This window comes from Panthera pardus, unplaced genomic scaffold, assembly GCF_024362965.1.
Source record: "Panthera pardus isolate Hobbes unplaced genomic scaffold, ASM2436296v1 HiC_scaffold_7, whole genome shotgun sequence".
In the NCBI taxonomy this organism is placed as follows: domain Eukaryota; kingdom Metazoa; phylum Chordata; class Mammalia; order Carnivora; family Felidae; genus Panthera; species Panthera pardus.
In genome coordinates, this window is record NW_026527002.1 from 12617815 (window position 1) to 12638702 (window position 20888).

The 20888-nt window shown below is 42.1% G+C and overlaps 1 protein-coding gene across 5 annotated transcripts in view; it reads right to left on the bottom strand.

The window, feature by feature from the left end:
- ASPH (aspartate beta-hydroxylase) overlaps positions 1-20888 on the bottom strand; it is a 223330-nt gene that overhangs the window by 134697 nt on the left and 67745 nt on the right. For all 5 annotated transcript variants that reach the window (XM_053896187.1, XM_019421265.2, XM_053896188.1 and 2 more), the window contains 7 exons: positions 17437-17529; positions 14310-14384; positions 10005-10130; positions 6275-6307; positions 5207-5263; positions 4672-4722; positions 4186-4218 (listed from right to left, as the gene is read on the bottom strand). In XM_053896187.1, the coding sequence (XP_053752162.1) occupies positions 4186-4218; positions 4672-4722; positions 5207-5263; positions 6275-6307; positions 10005-10130; positions 14310-14384; positions 17437-17529 (468 nt within the window). The remainder of the gene's footprint in view (positions 1-4185; positions 4219-4671; positions 4723-5206; positions 5264-6274; positions 6308-10004; positions 10131-14309; positions 14385-17436; positions 17530-20888) is intronic.

The window sequence follows — 20888 nt, forward strand, 5'->3', positions numbered from 1 at the left end:
TACCTGCATGGGGCTCAGTGGCTCTCAGCTCTGCTGCAAAGGAGGCTCGGCCTCTTCTCTTGGGCTCAGCTGGGTCACAGCCTTTTCAGTCAAGCTTTTTCCAGCTTTTTCCTTTCTCCAAAATGCCTCAAATTTTCTGGTTCACTGAGAATGAGCTTTCTTATTTTCTACCATTTTCTGTACCATTTTCTTTATTCCTTTTGACCATCTACTATAGAAAAATTTCTGAGTACCTACTATCTTTCAGATAGTACTCTCAGTGCTGGGGTAGAGCAAGGGATGCCAATTTTTAATACATCACCTTCTGTCCTCCTGGTGGTATTTGTAGGGCAAAGGAGCCATGAACGTTCGCTTGCTTTGTCACTTTGAACTGTGTTGATATTTAACCATGCTCGAGTCTCTACCAACTTAGAAAAAAAGCGCTTACTTGAGCCCCTTCCCCTCTGTTCCCTCTCTTCCCTCCATTTCACCATCTAATTTCTTCAAAGAATCATTTACATTTGCTGTCTCATCCCTCACTTCCTTCCTCAACCAGGTCTTGGGCCCTGACTCACCCCTGAAAGGCTCTTCCAAGACCACCAGTGAGCACCTCATTCCATCTAATGGACACGTTCTACCCTCTCCAGGTTAGATCTCTCAGCAGCTCCTTCCTTCTCAAACATTACTGCCCTTGGACTTCAGTGTGACCATGTTCTCCTTTTATTCTTTCCTTTCTCCTCCTCAATCTTCTTCATCAATTATCCTTGTCCTACTCGGCATTCAATGCTGGCTTTCATCAAAGGTCAGCCACAGAACCTCCCATCTCCCCACACCGTCCTCCCTCCATAAGTGACCTCAGCCTTCAGCTTTGATGACCTTTTATAGACTCATGATTCCCAAACTCACAACTACAAATTAGAGGTCTCTGCTGAGATCAAAGCACCATCAATAGGCTTATTAGATATTCCCCCAGATACCTTGACATATACTATCAACATATACAGACTGGACTCGTGGCCTCTTGGTCCGTTCCTATTTTCCAGTCTCACCTGTCTTAGGAATACAGCACCGCCATCCATCAAGGGCACAAGCCAGAATGGTGGGTGGGGCTCCTGACACCTTGCTCTCTTCCCCCAGCTATACCCACACAACATTCCTTGTCAATTTTATCTCCTTACATGTCTCAGCTTGTCCACTTCCCTTCACTGCCATCACCCTGGTTAAAACTGCACCGCCATCACCCTGGTTTCTGTCTGTCCATGTTCACCTGTGTCCATGGAAAATGGCTCCTGCCAAGGTCACTGGGAGGCTGCTGCAGTACTAGGTCCGATGCATGTTTTCTCAGTGCTCGCCTCGTGTGGGTCTCCAGCAGCACGAGACGCTGCTGACCATCCCTTCCCTATAACTCATCTCTTCTGACTCCTCTTTTGGCAGAGATGTGACTCAGGGCAAGATCAAACTGGGATAATTGCACACTAAACTAACCGGTCCCCCCATATCCACTCTTGTCTCTCTCCAGTCTATTTGCTGCATGTCAGACTGATCAATCTTTACAAAGTGAGTATCCGATTCTATAGTGCCTTCAACAATGCCCTACGGGAAGGTGACCATCCCTGATTACTGATAGGCACTCTCTGCAGCCGGGACATATTGCAATCTCAGCCCGTGTCCCTTACTGCCAGCACTCCAGACACTTCGGATGCTTCCCGTGGCACTCTAGTCACCCGCCCCTTGCCTGGTCAAAGGCTCTAATCTTCACCTCAAACTTCAAGGAAGCCTTCCCTGGTCCGCTAACGAGGTAGGTCTCTTCACTATATGCTCTTGTTACACACCATACTTGTTCTTAGCAGCACTTAGCACAATTGCAACAAAATACTAAATTGAAGTTATTTGTGTAATTTCTACTCCCTGCTAAAATATAGGGTCCACGGTTATATGGAGCATGGGTGTGTTCTTCACTAGAACTGCTCCAGTGTCCTATGTTTTAGACATAAGGCAGTTAATACATATGCAGGATATGAATCAATCAATCAGATGGTAAGATGTCATTTCTTAGGTACATCCGATGTAGGCTTGATGCTTTCTAAATGTTTTTATGTGGACAGCTGGGTCCCTCCCCAGCTTTCATAAGCCACAGGGTCTAGATGTGGGGAGTTTAATACACAATATATTCTGGGTTCCCAATGAAAAATGATTTTGTTTTCACCCTACTTACAGCTTCAGTTACACATGTTTACTTGGTTTCCCTAGTCTGGTTCCTGAATTTGACAAAGGTATCTTTTTAGAACAGCGAATAATCTTCTATTCTATTAAATCCATTGTTTGAAAAGTTTAGGTTCTATAGCCAGGTAATCCAAAGTATCTCACCAAATCTTGATGACCCCTTAGGTCATATTTATTACTCTTTCTTACCATTTTAAATTATACTCATTCTGATATTCTGCCTAAGAAAATACATTTATTGTTACAGCATTCTCATCAGCATGATATCTAATTTTACACTTCTTTCAAGTTTGATTTTAAGGGTCTCTGGATCTAGTCTGCAAAATGCCTTCCAAACATGTTCCTTCTACCATATTTAGAAAAACACTATAATGAGTGGCAGAAATTAGAAGAGTATCTCAAGTCACATCTCTACATGTAACTTTTAATTTCCAAATTCCTATTTTCTCCTTCAAATTCAAAACTGAAAAGAAAATATAAATGCAATCATAGCAGCCAAGTTATTTAATTTCTTATAAAAATATTAGTTCTTAAAGACAGAACCCAGCATTCTTCCAGTGGCATCATCCATATCCCATTAGAAATAGCCACTGTGAATGGTCATCTTAGTAGGACCTCAAACCTTTAATACATATGCTTAATAAATTAGCCTATCAGGTTTATACACAGCCGTTCCTAATTTTCTTCAACTGAGAATCACCAATTATCATGAGACCACAAATTTCGTGAGAGTAGGGACTCTCTGTTGATCATATTTAAATGTTAAGCCCCCAAACTGTCCAGCACATGGAAAGTCCTCCATGTTTCGAGCACTGTACGTTTCTTTATCGTCTTGGTTATACTCAACTGACTTCTTTCCTTTGATAGAGCCATCCTTGAAGGTGGTGGAATAAAAATGGTCCGCCCCTGGTTTTATCATTTCTTATTCACCATGAACTTAGGCAAATCATTTACATTCTCTGACCCTTAGTTCCTTCATCTGGGAAGTAGCAAAAATAGAGTCTACTTCATGGGGTTTAATGAAACAGCATGGGAAGTGTGGGGCAACAAAAGCAGCTACAGCGGCCTAAATCTGACTCTAGTGCCACTCGCCCCACAAACGTGCCCGGACTCTTCTCTTCATACCACTGCTAAGCCTGCAATGACATTTTTTTGTACCTTTCTCATGCTAGCAGATCCGTCACTCTAAGAATGGGATCACTTGGTAGAGGCAGCTAGGGGAGTTAAACTCTGACCAGTTTTCCACGCACAAGACGTATTTTAGTCAAAAGACAGCTATGACTATAAAGTAATGAGGTAAGTTTTCGTGCATAATTTTTAACTGCTTCCTAGGGCGACTTTGCAAAGGGTTTAAGAAATTATTTAGTCAATGGCAGAATTACTGGAGGGGGTAAATGGTCTCCCCAAGTAAATTCTTTGAAAACTACCATTCATTTGGGTATTTTAAGTTGTGGCATTTGCAGCTTAAAACATTATTCTCCACACTCTACAGTCAAGCTTGGAGTATATCTTAAAACAAGAAGATGGCTTAAGGTTAAGAAGTGTTTTCACGAATCTGAGGAGAAAGAATGAAGTATGGCCCTTTGTAGTAACGTGGATGGAACTGGAGAGTGTTATGCTAAGTGAAACAAGTCATACAGAGAAAGACAGATACCATATGTTTTCACTCTTACGTGGATCCTGAGAAACTTGACAGAAGACCATGGCAGTGGGGGGGGGGGGGGGCGGGGAGGGGAAAAAAAAAGTTAGAGAGGGAAGGGAGCAAACCATAAGAGACTCTTAAAGACTGAGAATAAACTGACGGTTGATGGGGGGTGGGAGGGAGGGGAAAGTAGGCGATGGGCATCTAGGAGGTCACCTGTTGGGATGAGCACTGGGTATTGTATGGAAACCAATTTGACAATAAATTTCATATTAAAAAAAATAAAATAAACACTCAGCCAGAGGAAAAAAAATTAAAAAAAAAAAGAAGTGTTTTCAAACCTGGTTCATCATAGTCTTGGTATGTAATGTCATCTGCAAAAAAGAGAATAAAACCAAAGTAAGTATTAAATGAGTCATTCAGTGTCATTGCTTAGCTAAAAAACACAACTTAATCTCAAACACAGAATTCTATTCCTTGCAATATTAATGTCTGCAGTCAGTGATCAGTGTCTCTGCCCAAAAACGAGACAAAATGACAACTACATTATTTTCATAAAAATCCGTCAAACCGGCAGAAAGCACAATACGCAAAAAGGAGCATTAATGATTAACATCCTATTTTGCGGTGCCAGTGTGGGTGAGGCAAAATATGAAAGCCTGATATATTTTTAATCATCTAATCTCATTACAAAGCAAAAAGACTTGTATTAGGTGTTAAAATTCCTCCTCTGACACCTTTGAAAGAAAAATCACCGTGTTACCACGGCACTGCAACTGTAAAGCCTGAAGTGATGTTTACCGTTAATGAAAATATTCGTCTGATACCTGCATCATGGTATGTTCTCTCCTCGCCGCCTGCTACTGGTTCCATGGGATCTAAAAGGAAAAAACACACACCTCTGCCAAACATGAAAAAACCGAACACATTACCAGACACCATTCTAAGGTATTTACAGATTAATTCTCATCTTCACAACTGTGTAAGATAGGTGTTCTCATTATCATTCAATGAAGTTTAAGCCGAATAAAGTTCCATAATTTGCCTCATCACAAAGATGGGAAGGAGCAGAACCAGTCCGGCTCTACCACACCATGCTGCCTTGTTAACGTCCCAGTATCCTTTCCAGTGTCCTGTCTACAAAGAGCAGAATCCCAACAGTGGTTTGAAACACACATCTCCTTGTTTCCTCATTCGCGCAGGTAATATTAAACTATGTTCAGAAATTTCCATAAATGTCTGGGCAATCAAGAATGGTTATGAGTATTATAAAGAGCACTCTGAGTTGAATCAGAGTGAATCATTAAGCCTGGGGGAAAATGGCCTTGGCCAGTGCTTCACACAGAAACACATATCACAAACCTGGATTGTCCTGTTCGTACATCATCTCCTCCGTATCCTGGTTATAGACCTGTGAAGCTATAAATTAAGAAATGATGAGGAAACTTCAAATATGTCTAAAGAAGGATTACACTTGATATTCAAAATAGGTAAAGCACAGTATCTAGTAATGACAGAAGTATAAAATCACATTATAACGATGCTCCCATTTATATTCACTCATGGAACACCCAGGTACTACCTTTGCTAGATGCCTAATAGAAAGCTGAGTAAGACAGGACCCATCATCAATGGGTTTCTAATCGAACCAAAATGGCGAAGCTAATATTCTCACTTAAATTATGCATATCAACTGTATTCAGCAAAAGACTAATGAGGCAGAGACAGACAGACAGACAGACAGAGACCACAGACCTAGCAGTACAGGTGAGCCTTCCTCCCAGCCACTCAGCAAGCACCTGCCGCAGAGTGTGCCTGAATAGGGATACAAACATTTCCTAGCCCCTTACACTTGAACTTAAGACCTGAGTACTCCCAGACTGCAATATAATTCTAGTATTTACAGATTTATATTGTTCAGCAATATAGGTCCTAAGTGACAGCCAACAATATGACGTGGTCCTCGAGCACATAAAGAGGGATCTACTTCAACACTGGAAGAAAAACTGGCCAACACAGGCTTACCAAAAGATGCCCATCTCCAATACGGCCATATCTTCTGGGCACGTGTGACCAGTGACATTCCACAATTCTGACCTTTCATGGACTTTGTAACTTAAGATTACAAAACATGTACTTCTATTGTATCTTCTGACCTAGTAATCCCACTACTGGGAATTTATCTTCAGGAAACAGATTTCAAGAGCACAAAAACTAGACTCACAAAGAAACATATATATGAAATTATGATACAATACATGTATGCTATATATAACAATTAGCTATATATATTGCACATATTTTATGATATATTACAAAATACAATAATAAATAATTATAGATAATACATTCTCTCTCTCATGATGTTCTTTTACAGGAAAAGACTCATTCTAATAAAAAAAAAAGAACAGTATTAAGTTTAAATCTCACCTGTCTCTTCTACATGGTAACTATCTTCAATTTCTGGAAAGAAGAACATCAAATCAATAGTGCTACTTTCATAAAACTGTACGTATATATTCCGCAGATGTATATTCTGAATCTATGCTTATCATTGATTTTATTTTGAAAGTAAATATTAAAATAGAACACGAAAATACCTATTAACTGTCTGCTAAACACTTTATCTTTCACAAGAACTACACTTAGAAACGCCTACATTTTCTCTTCAATCCACTCAATACCACCATAACCTGGACTAACAAGGAGACAGAATAACACAGGGACAAGGCTGGACCCAGGAAAGGGGCGAATTCCTAGTCTACTTCACGTTCCACTGCGGTGTCCTATTCTCTAGAGCAAAAGCACACTGTCTACAGATGGGAACATGAGGAAGAACGGAGGAGACTTTCTAAGAGGGGGAGCTGAAGAGCAACTGTGTTCCTAACTGAACCCGCACACCCCCAATAGCAAAGTGCTACCAACACAGGGTCCTCACTACTCCTGTGACCCTTGTTAATGCGACAACTACACAAGGTATAAATATTTTTAATTTCTGAAGACTTTTAATAAACAACTTTTAAGTTCACACTGAATCTATGTTCCAAATTAAGATGAAGTCAGAAAGTAAGGTTTTCTCAATTTATAAACTTTTTAGAAGTATTTCTTTCTACTCCCAATCTATAACTCCTAACCTCCAAAATATCAAATTCCTTATGTTTCAGATTATTTGAGTGTCTTAACTGAAATCTGTTATATAAGCAGCATCTAAGACACCAAAATTCCGAGGACCTGTTAACCTTCCTGAGTCATCTTGGCCAAAGACAGGAGGGAGCAACAGATACCAGGGAAATGTGGAAATCATTTTATCAGCATCCCTACTCAGCAGTTAGAAACACTGTTTGTTCCCAGAGAAATTTTAACAGACGTGACAACTAAAGGTCCAAAGTTCTAAAGCTGGTCTATAAATGCCTATTTTTGATATACAGTGCGGCTGAATTCAAATACAAGCTCAAAAGCATTTTGAGTGTACATTTTTCACAGAAAATTCTGTGTTATATACAACTTTGCAGGTTGGTATGGAAACCAAACCATCACTGGTAACATTACTTCTACGGAAAAGTGTATTTCCAACCTCGACAACAGGCACGAATGTTAAGTTTCTGGAAATACATTCATTCATAAATCAAGAACTTCTTGCTTCTAAAGTAGTTTCCCAATACATTGAATGTTGTGAAAAGTAGATATACTTTACCTTTATGCTTTAAAAAAGTCCTAGGAACCATTTACCAACTGTATTGTGACCAGGCTATCCCTCCACTCAGTTTTCAGCCTGCACAAGGGCTATGGCCCCACCTGGTTCCCACTGGCTATGAGCACAGGTGTGCAAGGCTGAGCTTGTTCATACCCAGCAGAGCAGGATGTGAAAAAATAAACAGCCTGGCCACACTTTCACTCGCTCCCGGCTGTACTTTGATATGATCTGGCGACCTTTTACAATTATCCATTTTCGGGGCCCCATACCCCAAACATTACAATTCACTCTGTGTAGAGTGTGTCACAAGTATTCTTTTTAAAAGCTCTCTAGGTGATCTGAATTGCATCTAAGATTGAACACCATGGGTAGGCATATCAGTCAACCTTATGTGGACCATATTTGCATTCTCTCTTTGAATCCACGGCTCTATGGCTATGGTTCTAGACCTTCCTACCTTGATTGCTGCTATGGATTTCATTTATTACTTGTTTCTCACAGTCTGCCTACCTGTTAAGACTCGATTTAGGCTTGGCTAATCCCTGAACCCTGCCAGACACCTCTGATCCAGATCCTCTGTGGCTTGTGGTCGTGTGTCGTTGCCTGGGTCCTAAAGCAACTCAACCACGGGCTCTGATGGTTATTATATGGCGGGACATGATGCGCTATATGGTTGACTGGGGGCGGGTGCTGTCGCCCTTTTTCTTCAGTTTGACTCTTCAGAAATGAAACATGCATCTTAAACGATGTTTCAGGGGATTCCTTTTAAGTATAAAATTATATACATGCCATTATATCATTTGTATGTTCACATATGCTAAGTAAAACAACATCAATCAATCAGAGTACAACACTTATGGATTAAAATCTTTCGGGGCACTAGCTGGCTCAGTTGGTAGAGCATGTGACTCTTCATGGCAGGGTCATGAGTTCAAGCCCCACATTGGGCATAGAGCTTAGTTAAAAAAAAAAAAGTAAAAATGTTAAAAAAAATCTTTCATGAACTCATTAAAGTCTTAAAGGGCTACTTTAAGAAAAAAGAACAGAAAATAGATACCGTGAGAACAAAACACGTGTACTTGTTTAACAAGGCTTCAAATAATTGCAGTAGGGTCACATTAAGGCATAATAGAGCACAAAATCTATGAAGAAACGTTTTCACCATCACAGAAATGATTTCTCTCGATAGGGCAACAGTGAATGACGACAGTCTAATCTGCCTTCTGCAAATGATCCAAGGTGAACTACACAACTGGTATTTAGCCAGCATTTAACTTAAGATACTGATATAGGACAGATGTCACCAAATCACGGTCTGTAGCTCAGAGTAAGCCTGACTCCTGACTTTGCAAATAACGTTTTGCTGGAACACAGCCATACTTACCCATTTAGATACTGTTCAGGGCTACGTTGCACTATGACTGCAGGGCTGAATAGTTGCAATAAAGCCTACATGGTCTGCAAAGGCTAAAGTATTGATCCTCTAGCTGTTTACAAAGAAAGGTTGTCAATGCCTGGTTTAGAGGCTAAGAACTGTGTTCTATAAACTGTGATTATGGAGTTTATGTTAGAATAAGAGCCTGTGATAGACAGCCAAGTAAAATATTTCATCAATTTTCTGAATTTCTTCTAATACACGACACTCCAGGAAGAAGTATACAGTAAAAGTAACATGCTAAAGTATTTCACTTACTTTCTATAAAGAATTTGTATATCCTGGCAGTTTCCTTAAAAGTGCTTTGACTCAAAGTTGGGATATATATTTATTTTAGGGGAAAAATTAGTTGTTTTTTTTTGGAGGGGGGAGGATTAGTTTTCATTGAACTTTTCAGCTTCAACTTAAAAATAAACCATATAGGGGCGCCTGGGTGGCACCGTCGGTGAAGCGTCCGACTTTGGCTCAGGTCATATCTCACGGTTCATGAGTTTGAGCCCCGCGTCGGGCTCTGTGCTGACAGCTCAGAGCCTGGACCCTGCTTCCAGATTCTTCCTCTCTTTCTCTCTCTCTGCTCCCCCCCACCCCGCTCTCAAAAATAAACGTTAAAATATATATGTGCTTGCATGTATATGTATATGTGTATGTGTATGTATATGTATATGTATGTGTATATATACAAACCAGATAAAAATTAAGTATTTGTTTTAAAGATATTCATGAAGGGGTGCCTGGGTGGCTCAGTCGGTTGAGTGTCCGACCCTAGCTCAGGTCATGATCTCTCAGTCCGTGGTTTGAGACCCCACATCAGGCTCTTGTGCTGACAGCCCAGAGCCCAGAGCCTGCTTCGGATTCTGTGTCTCCCTCTCTCTCTGCCCCTCCCCGACTCATGCTATGTCTCTGTCTCTCAATAATAAATAAATGTTAAAAAAAATCATAATAAAAAACTAAAGATACTCATGAAAACTTCAATAACGATAATGAAAATTGCCTATCATGTTTTACTCTGAAACCAGAGACATGTGTTCTACCTTCATGAAATGCTCCAGTGTCCAGAGGCTCAAATCTATCATCTGTGTCACTTCCTATGAGGAAATCATCATCTTCCAGCGGTGGTTTTCTGGCTGGTCCCTCCTCTTCTTGCTGCACATCGTCTCCTTGAACAATGATAATGAACAAAGCGTCACGGGTCCGCCACGAGGGTCCACGGGCAGCAGCTGACACAGGCACATGCCCCCTCCTGCTGCCGGGCACTCCCTAGCCCCCGTCTGGTCCACGGCACATGCCGTTGCCCACTCTGAAGCTCTGTCCTCACTCCGGTCAAGTGCTCGTCCACCTGAGCGGGGGACAGACCCTTCTCTCACTGGAACGTGAGCTCACCAAGCACAGAGACCTCCTCTATTTTATTTACTATGTATGCCCAGCATCCAGGGCCTGTGCCCAGCCATGGGAAATGCTCAGTAAATATTTCATGACTGAATAAATGAATTCACAATTATTAATATAGCTGCCTCTTCATTTATCACTAGGTTAGAGAAAAGGTCACCCTGTGACCTCCCTCATTGAGAAATGGCATAAAATTCCATGTAACAATCTTAACTAACTACATACAAATATTCTATTGCAAAGAACACCTAGACACCTCTCTAAACCGTATGCCAGGTCATCCGCGTTAGGTCACCTGTATTATACTTTGCATCTAAAGATTACTATGTTTAGCCTGTAAGTCATGCAGAAATGCCCGTTTTTCTCTTCTGAGACTTTTATGACATACTGAACTGTTCTGCTTCTTTTGTGTAGATATTGGATATGCTACATTATCCTGCTGCAATGTGGTTTAGCTTTCCAGTATGGTGTAAGAAATTCCCCCAACGGTAACTTGACATGGCTTCAGGGACAGAACGTCCTGTACATAACGCTCTAGGCAAACAACTCAAGCGACTTAGCTGGGCAGGGCAGTACAGTGGTTGGGAGTGTGAGGTCTGGAATATATGAGTCCAGATTTAGTTTTGCCACACCAGCTGTGCGACCCCGGAGAAGTTCCTTACCTACTCTGTGCCTCAGGGTTTGTTTCTATGAAAAGGAAATAATAAGAATACCTACATATAACACCGTCGTGAGGACTCAAGCACTTAGAAAACTGCCTAGCCCATAATAAGCACTTAGGTGTTATTGTTCTTGTTGTGTCATTATTTTTACCATCATCATTGTAATAATATTACTATTTCTGCTGCCACTGAGGTCTCCTCAAACACTGCAGGAAGGAGGGCTTCCTTCCTTCACTTTCAGTATGACCCGGCGATGCTCTCAAGCGTCACTGAACTACGTGGGCCCATGTATGTCCACACTACGTGTTTTCTGTATTTCCATCCCAGCCTGCTACATTGTTCTCCTCATTTCAATTTTCTGCTGCACGCCAATCACCCATTCCAATTCCTGTCACTGACTTTACCATGTTCCTTTTTCCGTATTCTTTCTGAGCACATTGTTTTTTCCTCACTCTTATGTCACCCAGTGCAACTGCATGGTTTTTACGTGAGCAGGATTTAGCTCTCTCAGTCACCGCTGCTTAATGGAAAGTCCCCATTTTCAGTAGGGAAACCCAGTAAACAGCACACAGTGACAGCCTGGTATGAGGAAAACAGTTCCCTGAAGGCTGGCTACAGTTGAGGCACTGCCCTCTGCAGCCGTTAGGTACTAATATCCCACTTTGAAGGACGAGAAACTTGGCTACAGCCACACAGCTAGTAAATGGCAGCTGCAGGATCTGAAACACAACAATGAAATACAGAATATTGTAGACAGAGAGTCTACTGCAAAGAAGGCGGTCAGGGAGGCCACGTTTGGTCGGACACGATGTGAAGACTGGAACACACACGTGCCAGTAAAAGATGCAAGTACCAAGGCTCCGAAGCAGGGATAGACTTGGGGATGCCAAGGAAAGGAGGGAAGGTCGTCTGGGCTCAAGAAAAGCAACTGAGGGGAGAAAAAGACCAGGCCACATAAGGCACATCACACACACACCAAACACAGCCCCAACTGGATGCTACCGCAGCAGTCACGCAGGAGGGGACGGTGACGCTGACACACTGCAGTCCAGATACGTGCTGGAGGCAAAGCCTGCAGGACCTGCCCGGGGCTTACACAGGAGGCGAGAAGAGGAGACAGAAAAAAAGGAAACACCCCGGTTTTTAGCTTAAGCTACTAAGGGGAGGGGAGACCATTACCTAAAATACAAAAGAGTGGAAGAAAAGCAAAATCTGGGGGGGAGTGAGGGGAGAACTATGAAATGTAAAGGAACCGAGAATTCTGTCTTAGGTACATTTTGAGTCTGAGACACCCATAAAACATGCAAATGGATATGATAAACTGGGAGCTCAGAGGAGAGACAGGGCTGTACACAAAGGCTCAAAAACAACACAAAAAACATGTACGGCCACGGCCTCTGTGAATTCCTAAATAAAGAAGAGAATAAGTCCAAGAGGAAGGCTTGGGGCCAGAAACCCGGGCATGGGAGACTTGACTGCTCCCCTTCTGTCTGGCTTCCTACACCCACCTGCCTAAATGTCTACTGTGTCTGCCCACACTTCTCTCTCCCCAGCTGTGGCTAAATTTGGTTTGAGTGACCATCTTGAGCCCCTTGGATCCCCAGTGCAGCCTGCCATCTCATCCCCCCCCACCCCCCACCCCGGCACACTCCCCCCACGTGTGCTCACGCTGCAGACAGAAGCATGACACCCTCCAATGTTCACTTACTCTCCGAATCAAGTGCAAACACCCTTTCTCAGTCGCTCTCCACCTATGTAACTCCGTGTGCCAGCCACCCTGAACTACTCTGGGGTCCTCTTTTCCTCTGGACTTTCATACATGCCACGCCCATCGCTTAGCCCTACACACCCGCCTGGCGAAGCCCTACGCTCTCCATCCTCCAGCTACTAAGTCAGAATGTCACTTCTTCTAAGAAGCCTTTGCTAACCCCAAAGTCTAGGCAAGGTGCACAGAGCCACTTACATTTCACCACTACAGCACTTACCTCATCAGACGGAAGTCACTTATTTATTTAGACTGCATCATCCTTAGGTTAGGTTAAAATTAAAAAAAAAAAAAAAAGACATAGGAAGGGAAAGCTTGTGTGTGCTGATAGAGGCAGGTGCGTGCTCAGGTAAAGCAACCCTCCGAGCCGAGGAGAACCTCCTAATGAAAGGACACAGGCTCCTAGACCTCGAACAGCCAAGGGGCAAAAACCTACACAACTCAGCCAAAGCTGGTCTCCCCAGCAGAGCACCGACGGAACCGGATGGGCTGCTTTACATGGAACCCCAAACACCTAAGACTGACTAAGACAGTTTAGCAGAGCTGCTAAAGCAGAGTTTCAATGATAGAGGACCGCATTTGTTTTCAAGAAACAGAATTTTTTCCTTCAGGACTCTCTTCAGCTCACACCAAACCATTAGGCGTATCGGGATACGATGTGTTCTGCCCTCTTGGAAACCCCTTCGTGAGTTACATCTTGGGGTTATCCTCTCTGCTTTTATCAAGGGATGTTTCAAGAAGCGGTCTCATAAAATCTTAAAACATGGGTTTCGAGAGTATCAATATTCTCTGTACAGGACTGTACCTAAGAAATGTCTGAGATGTAAGAGCTAGGATACTGCTTGGTATCCTCTAAGTAGATGGCGTGTTCGTTTCCTCTCTGGAAATATGACGCATATAATTAAGAAATTTCTCCTTTTGCTTTGGCGACCACCCAAGCGTGCAGCAGAGTTAGGCTGACGACAGCACCCAGATAGCCCGTTACCGCCTGCCTGATTCTGTTCCACTTTCCTCCTCCCCTTTCCTGCCATCTGTTCTTGATGTCTCACTGGTCTGGACTTGTTTAGTCTCATTTATCCCTACCATTTCCTTACTAAAATTTATGCAGTACGTTTCTTAACAGTAAGGCGAGGTAAAATAAAGTGAGTCTAGTGCTCTTTCAGAAATACTTGCCCTTGGGGCGGGTGGGTGGCTCAGTCAGTTAAGCATCCGACTTCTGCTCAGGTTGTGATCTCAGGGTTCAGGAGTTCGAGCCCCACACTGGGCTCTGTGGTAACAACCCAGAGCTGGAGCCTGCTTCGGATTCTATGTCCCCCTCGCTCTCTGCCCCTCCCCCACTCACAGTGTCCCTCTCTCTCTCTCTCTCTCTCAAAAATAAATAAAACATTTAAAAACAACTTGCCCTCTGATAATTTAAAAAAAAACACTCACTTATTCACATTTAAAAATAAAGTCCAAGTCACCTATGGAATTAACCATTATGTCAGCAAGCAATTCATGAGAAAACAGATTTTAATTCATACCATGTTCTGTATACACTGCCTCATGGTGAAGGGACTGAATTTGTTCTTGTACTTCATCGTCAATATTCTGAGGTCCTGAAATGATTACAAAACATAACTCAGTAGAAAAACTCTAGACGTGAATGAAGAACGTGAAACATGACATCCATGTAGACACATGCAGTTGAAGATATTTGGTTAATCAACTATGCTACCTTTTTGTGTCAGTTTACCACTTTTTTCTCCATGTTGGCCAACGTGGTAAATATGTAAGATTGGTTTTATTTTGGCAGCAGATATAAATGTTAAATAAAAACCTCCCCACGTGGAATTCCTTCAGTTTCTAACCAACAAAATTCACAGCAATGATAAAATGAAGAAAATGGGATGGGCAAAGCTTTCAGAAAGGGGGGGGGGGAAGTTCTGGGAAATAAAGATGAAAATGTGGAAGACGAGGTCACCACGCATTGAAGTGCATGCATGGTCGGCCACCGTCTGCCCTGACAAGTGAGGCCCCAGGCTGGTATGAGGGCGGAGAGGGGCAGGGTTGGCTGACCACTCCCCAAAGCTGAAGGAAGACCCAACGTTGTAACTGATAATCCTTGCAGCTCTGGAGAAGCCCATCTGACAGATCCACAGATGCAAACAGACAGAAATTACAAAAATGAACAATATCAGTAACGACGTTCTGACAACACCACGGCACGTACTGGATTATCAGGTTTATTACAACATCACACACAAGAAGCCATAACGACACTGACACTATTATAAATTTTCTGTGTAACAAACATCCATGTTCAGAAAACTGAAGTTGGCGAGACGTGGCATCCCGAATGCTGTCACGTGAAATAATGCCAACCACAGCGGTTATACTGACAAGTTAATCCTCAATGACAAAAACAGGGTAAGCTCATTTGAACGTCAGGTAGGAAAAAAGTTTAACAACCTACTATGCTAATCACACTGGTTTTGTAAACCATTCCTGAAGCACAAGAAGTACCTCCTACTTTTATAGACGTTTGTATGTCACAAAGCATTTATATACGCATTTGCATAGAATTACAGAAGGGCCTGCCAATCTCTATTTTTCCCTCCTCGCCTCTCACAGTACCCATGACAGCTTCCTAACCAATTCCCGGTTTTATAACTGCTGACAGCGGCATCCACATAGAATATAATATTAGTAACAGAAGTGGACTATGGTGCCCTGTTCCTTCGCTTAACCCTTTAGCGGCTTCCTCTGCCCAAACAGATGAAAATCTAACTCCTTGGAACAGAATACAAGATCTCCGCAGTTCAGCTCTCACATGCCTCCCCAGAATCACCAGCTACCAGCACTGGCTTTGAACTTGGTGAGTGCACCAGGCTGTTTCATCTTTCCATGATTCCATGAGGCTCCTGCTTTCCTCTGGGAGGATTAGTAGAGGCAGAAGCTAGATTACAGTGAACTAAAAACTGAGTGGAAAGTAAGGCAAAGAAAGCAACTGCAGATTCTTTTTCCAAAAATCTGGCTAGTACGGCAAGAACACGGACCGGAGGCCAGATAGAAAGTACTGTAGAGATCGAGAGGGGGTTTATTTTATTGTGTTTTAATGAGAAGCATGTACTTGTATCTGTAGAATAGGTAGACAGAGAAGAGAAAGAAGCCAAAAACCTAGACAAGAGAAAGGTTGAGACGGCAACATTTAAACTAAACCAAACACTGTCAAGAAGTCGAAAAGGATTATGAGCTGAAACCTGATGGATTTAGGACAAGTGGTCAGATAATATATATTTATACATGCGTGTACACACATACACACACACACACACACACACACACACACACACAGTCTCTCTCTCTCTCCATATAGAGTAACGTTAACAAAAATTTTAAAAGGAGGGGCATCTGGGCGGCTCAGTTGGTCAAGCGTCTGACTCTTGGTTTCGGCTCAGGTCATGATCTCCCAGGTCGTGAGGTCCAGCCCCACATCGGGCTCTGTGCTGACAGTGCAGAGCCTGCTTGGGATTTTCTCTCCCTCTCTCTCTACGCCCCTTCCCCACTCACGTTCCCTTTCCCAATAAATAAATAAACTTTAAAGGAAAGGAGAAAGCAGAAAGAAATAGCACAACATTTCAGAGTAGATATTACCTTTAAGAAGCATGATTTTTAAAGTATAACTTTATTGAGTACAAAGTAATGTTTGAGATGCTAAATCCAAAGACACATTTAAATTAGCACTTTTGCTCCAGAGCTAGGGTAGGATTGCAGTACTTCTAAAGAAATGGGAGGGAGGCAGTAAATTCTCCTGGAATTATGATTTGAACAAATAAAAAAAATCAGAGAAGCATACTGATCTTAAAAGGGAGAAGAGAAAATCACACGTTATTCATCCGCGGTGATAAAAGCAGCCACAGCACTTCAGTTGCCAGTAAACATGGAGTGTCATACCGAACACTTCCAGTAGGTGGCGAAATGAAACCAAATTTTGGAGAATTATTAGGTAAACAGAAAATGCGCAGAAATTAAATAGTACTTTGTAATCAATATCACCGCATAAACAGGAAATGCTAGTAATGGATTCAAATTTCATTTGCCAATTGATTCACAGATTTTAGGAGTTTTCATTCTGTGGGTCATAGGTGCTTGGGTGACTTAAGGAGGTATTTAAATTAATCTGTGAGTTCATGTGGATGTAACTCCAGGCCTCACACACCATCGTATGGAGGTCTGGGAAGTCTCTGATGTAGAAAGGAGACTCCCGTATTACAAAGAATGGGAGCCCATAGGCCTCTTCTACTAGACCATGTGACAAACGGCAAAACTCGTGTAACACTACATGTCTAATGGTACTTTCATTTTAAGAAGTTCTGGAACTGGAATCAAGAAACCTAGCATTTAGTTCAGGATGTTCTGAACTGTGCCATCTCAGGCAAAAAGCACCCATCTGGGCCTTGGATTCTTGATCTCAAAAATTAAAACTGTCCTGAGTATTTTAGTAGAAAACATTAAGTTTACTGCAAAATCTCAGAAGAGAAGAAGAAAAAGTACTTCATTATTCCATAAACACTGTGACACAAATTATGGGTAAAACGATTCTGGAAACTGCACGCTGGACACCTGGCAGGCCGAGGCCCATCGGGTCAGATGTAGAGGTGAGCTTACCTGAACCCTCGGAAACCTGCTCCCCCAGCCAAGGGTATGGCTCAGCTTCTTCCGGTGGGACTGTTGGCTTTGAAGCAGATCTTTCTTTAAGGCCTGCATTTTTAGTCACAAAGTTAACTTAAGTTTTTTTTTTTTTCGTTTGACATATTAAACCAGGAAAAACAATATTCTCAAACACTTCATCCATAGTACAAATAACTCAGTTTCCAAGACTTTACATACCACATGAAAATGTAGAAATGCTTAAAAACCCAAGTAGGAAAACAGTATGCTCTTTAACTTCACATGGGCCTTCAACATCTCTTTACCTAAGTTAACCTTTCATTTAAAAACAATAAAACAAAAAATCATTGCTTCGATGTTCACGAATCTCTTAAACAGTCATGTCTGAACTTGCCAAAAGAAGTTCAATAGTTCAAGCTCCTTGTGTTCAGAAATGATTAATGAATTGCTGCTTGAGCTCTGAATCCAGCAGTTAAGACAACTAAGCTACACTTGAACTTTGTTATTGGTTTGTATGCCATATTTTGATTTATGTATAATTTCTTGAAACCTATAGTTAAAAATGAGAACAAATCAGACATAACTATTTACAACCTTCTAAAGGTACCATTTACAATCATACTATGCTATAAGGAGCTAAAAGATATGAAAACAAAGTTTTTTAATGTCTTAAGGAAAATAAAACATCAGGGTAAATTAACATGAGAGCTGATTTCAAAGTCAACACCAGTCTAAAATCTACCAGACCAAATTAATTCTTTGACATTTTATATGTGAAACATTAAAATAAGTCCTCAACTGAATACAACCCTTTAGAAAGCTAAACAGGGTTCAAGAGTCTGTCGATTCCACTTCCCAAATCCTGGCTCTTCACGACCCCCAGTGAGACTCTTGTACCAACAACTGTTCCTGGAGGAAGTGGGTTGTGAGTCTAGAGTGAAAAGGTCAGTACAGAATCGAGAGGCACTTTGCCAACGTTGAGCACTTCATACCACGTCTAATATACATCCGCTACTGTAGTCTGCTAGATTCTCAGTGTCTTTTACTTGCTTTTTGATCTTTTCCTTACTTGAACTTTTCCTTACTGTTCCCTTTTTATGTCTTTATTTTTCTCTCATGGACAAAAACACGATTCCCACCTTCTTCTCCCCAATCGTAAAGAGAACAAGACAGAGATACACAGGACTCTACCTCACCATTTATATTTGTTTGAGGTACTTATGTCCCACACTATTTACACGAAAAGCCTAAGGCTATTACAACAAACACCAACGGACACAGTTGTGTTCTACTTCTAACTATATAGGGACTTCTAACAAAGGGATAATACACAAGTAACCACGGATCCCAAACGTTCCACTTCGGGGCGTGGCGGGTAGAGATGAAGGCCTTGTTAGTAAAACACATCACGTTTCAAATTCCAAGTTCAGGACTGAAAACTCCCGTGCTCTTTCGCCTTTAAATAATCCATTCTTGCATCTCCCAACAGTAAATGGAACAGGTATGGAACTATTACTCATTGCTACGTTCTGCTGAATGAACAGGGTAAACCTTCAGAATCCTGTAACTTACCTTGGAACCCTGAGCACCTCAGAACATACCTGGCACGTAACAGGTGCCTGGTAAACAGCTCAGGGGCTGAACACACCCCACAGTGGGGCTGCTCTGCCGGTACCGATGACTGCAGACATCCTCTGTGGGACCAGGGCTCCTCAGCTACACTAGACAAGCGAAAGGTGGGAAAGGGGATCCGAAACAATTTCCTACTACTACCAGCAAGGAGATTCCTATCTGGGCTCTAGAACCCACTGCTGCAGAACCAGGGGCCTAATTTGCCCGGGACAGTCCCAGGTTAGTCTGTTGTGCTAGTGTAAGTATCTTGCCCTCAAGAGCATCTCACTTTGGATGGGAAATCACGGGTCATTCTTCACTGATCCTCTAGGTAGCAGGGTTTCAAATCGTGCTCCATGGGTTCGATAAGCAGGGAAATATTTCCCCACCAAACAACAGAGACTTAAACTGCCTGAAAGCCCCATTCTTATTGGATTTTGTGAAGTTTCATTTGAAAACAACTTATGATGTGAAAAGTGTTTGAAAACTACTAGCATTGCCAGTATTTAGCCATGAGGTTCTCCTCATTGTCAGCTTTCTCTACATCAACTGGAGTTATTTGTCTCTAAAATTGAAATGGTAAAACCACAGGAGAAAGCAAAAGCACATAACAAGAGAAAATACTGTGCAGTTTCCTTTTCTGCCCCAAGTGGCAGTTGAGTTCTAAATTTACCGATACCTGGTCACAGCTATTTTTCCAGAGGTGAAAGCAGTGCAAAAATAAACAATATTGTAAACTTCAAAAAAGCTGAGGATCAAATTAACACATATCCTTCCCCAGACCCCTAAAAAACTTTCTAAAAACAACAACAACAGTACACACTCTAGACTAATTATTACTTTGATAACTCATATGGAAGAATTAGCCATACAAGCTTTCATTTTGGTGTTTCCAGAAATTATACTGCCACCCAAATCCATTTTAGTCCACGAATGAGTGGCAGATACAGGTCTCATATAAGATTTCAGGTCTCATATAAGATTTTAAGGCAGAAAGTAAACAAAATATTAAACAAGAAAAAAATACACATACGGTCAATTCAGAATCAAAGGAAAGGTATTCAAACTGGATTTATTGTGAGGTACAAATGGCAAGGAGATCGCACTGAAATAAGTACTCAAAGTTACATTATGAAATGACTGTCATCAGTGTTGACGCTCCTGGGGCTGCAGACAACAAAACACGACTCACACTGGCTCGGGGGAGGAGGAAATTCACTATGTACTCTCAGGAGGAGCGCGGGGGTGAGCGGGCTTGCTCTGGGCGCTGGCTGGCTTCACCCTCCCACCGCCGGTCGGGGCTTCCCCCCCGCGGCAAGCTTCTCTCTCGGACCCCAGGGTGTCCAGAAGCAAAGACCCACCTCTTGCTCTGCCTCTCTGGGGCTTGAGGAAATCTTTCCTAGAAGCTGAAACTTCCAGCAGTCTTCTCCTTCCACTTAACAGTCAAACCAGAACCCACGTCCATTCCCACGCTGGCAAGAGTGACAGGACGGCCGTGGCACCCGCGAGTAACTATCTAGCTGCAAGTAACCACACCAGCCCCTGCACAATTTGAAAAAGCAACTGTTTCCCTTAAAAGACACCTCGTTTTCAGTTCTTCGGGCACATCAGAAAAATTAGGAAATAAAAAGTGCCTGCATTTATTAAACATATAATTTTCCTACAATTGTCATTCAAAATGGAAGCTATAAAAGGTGACGTGAGCGCTTTAAATCAAGCATTCATAGCAAATTTGATTATGTGACAGTTACCTTAGCCCAACATTCGCTTACTTCATTCCCTGCTACCCCAGTACACCTGACAGCAATGGGAAATGTGTATTTTCTTCCCATAAATAC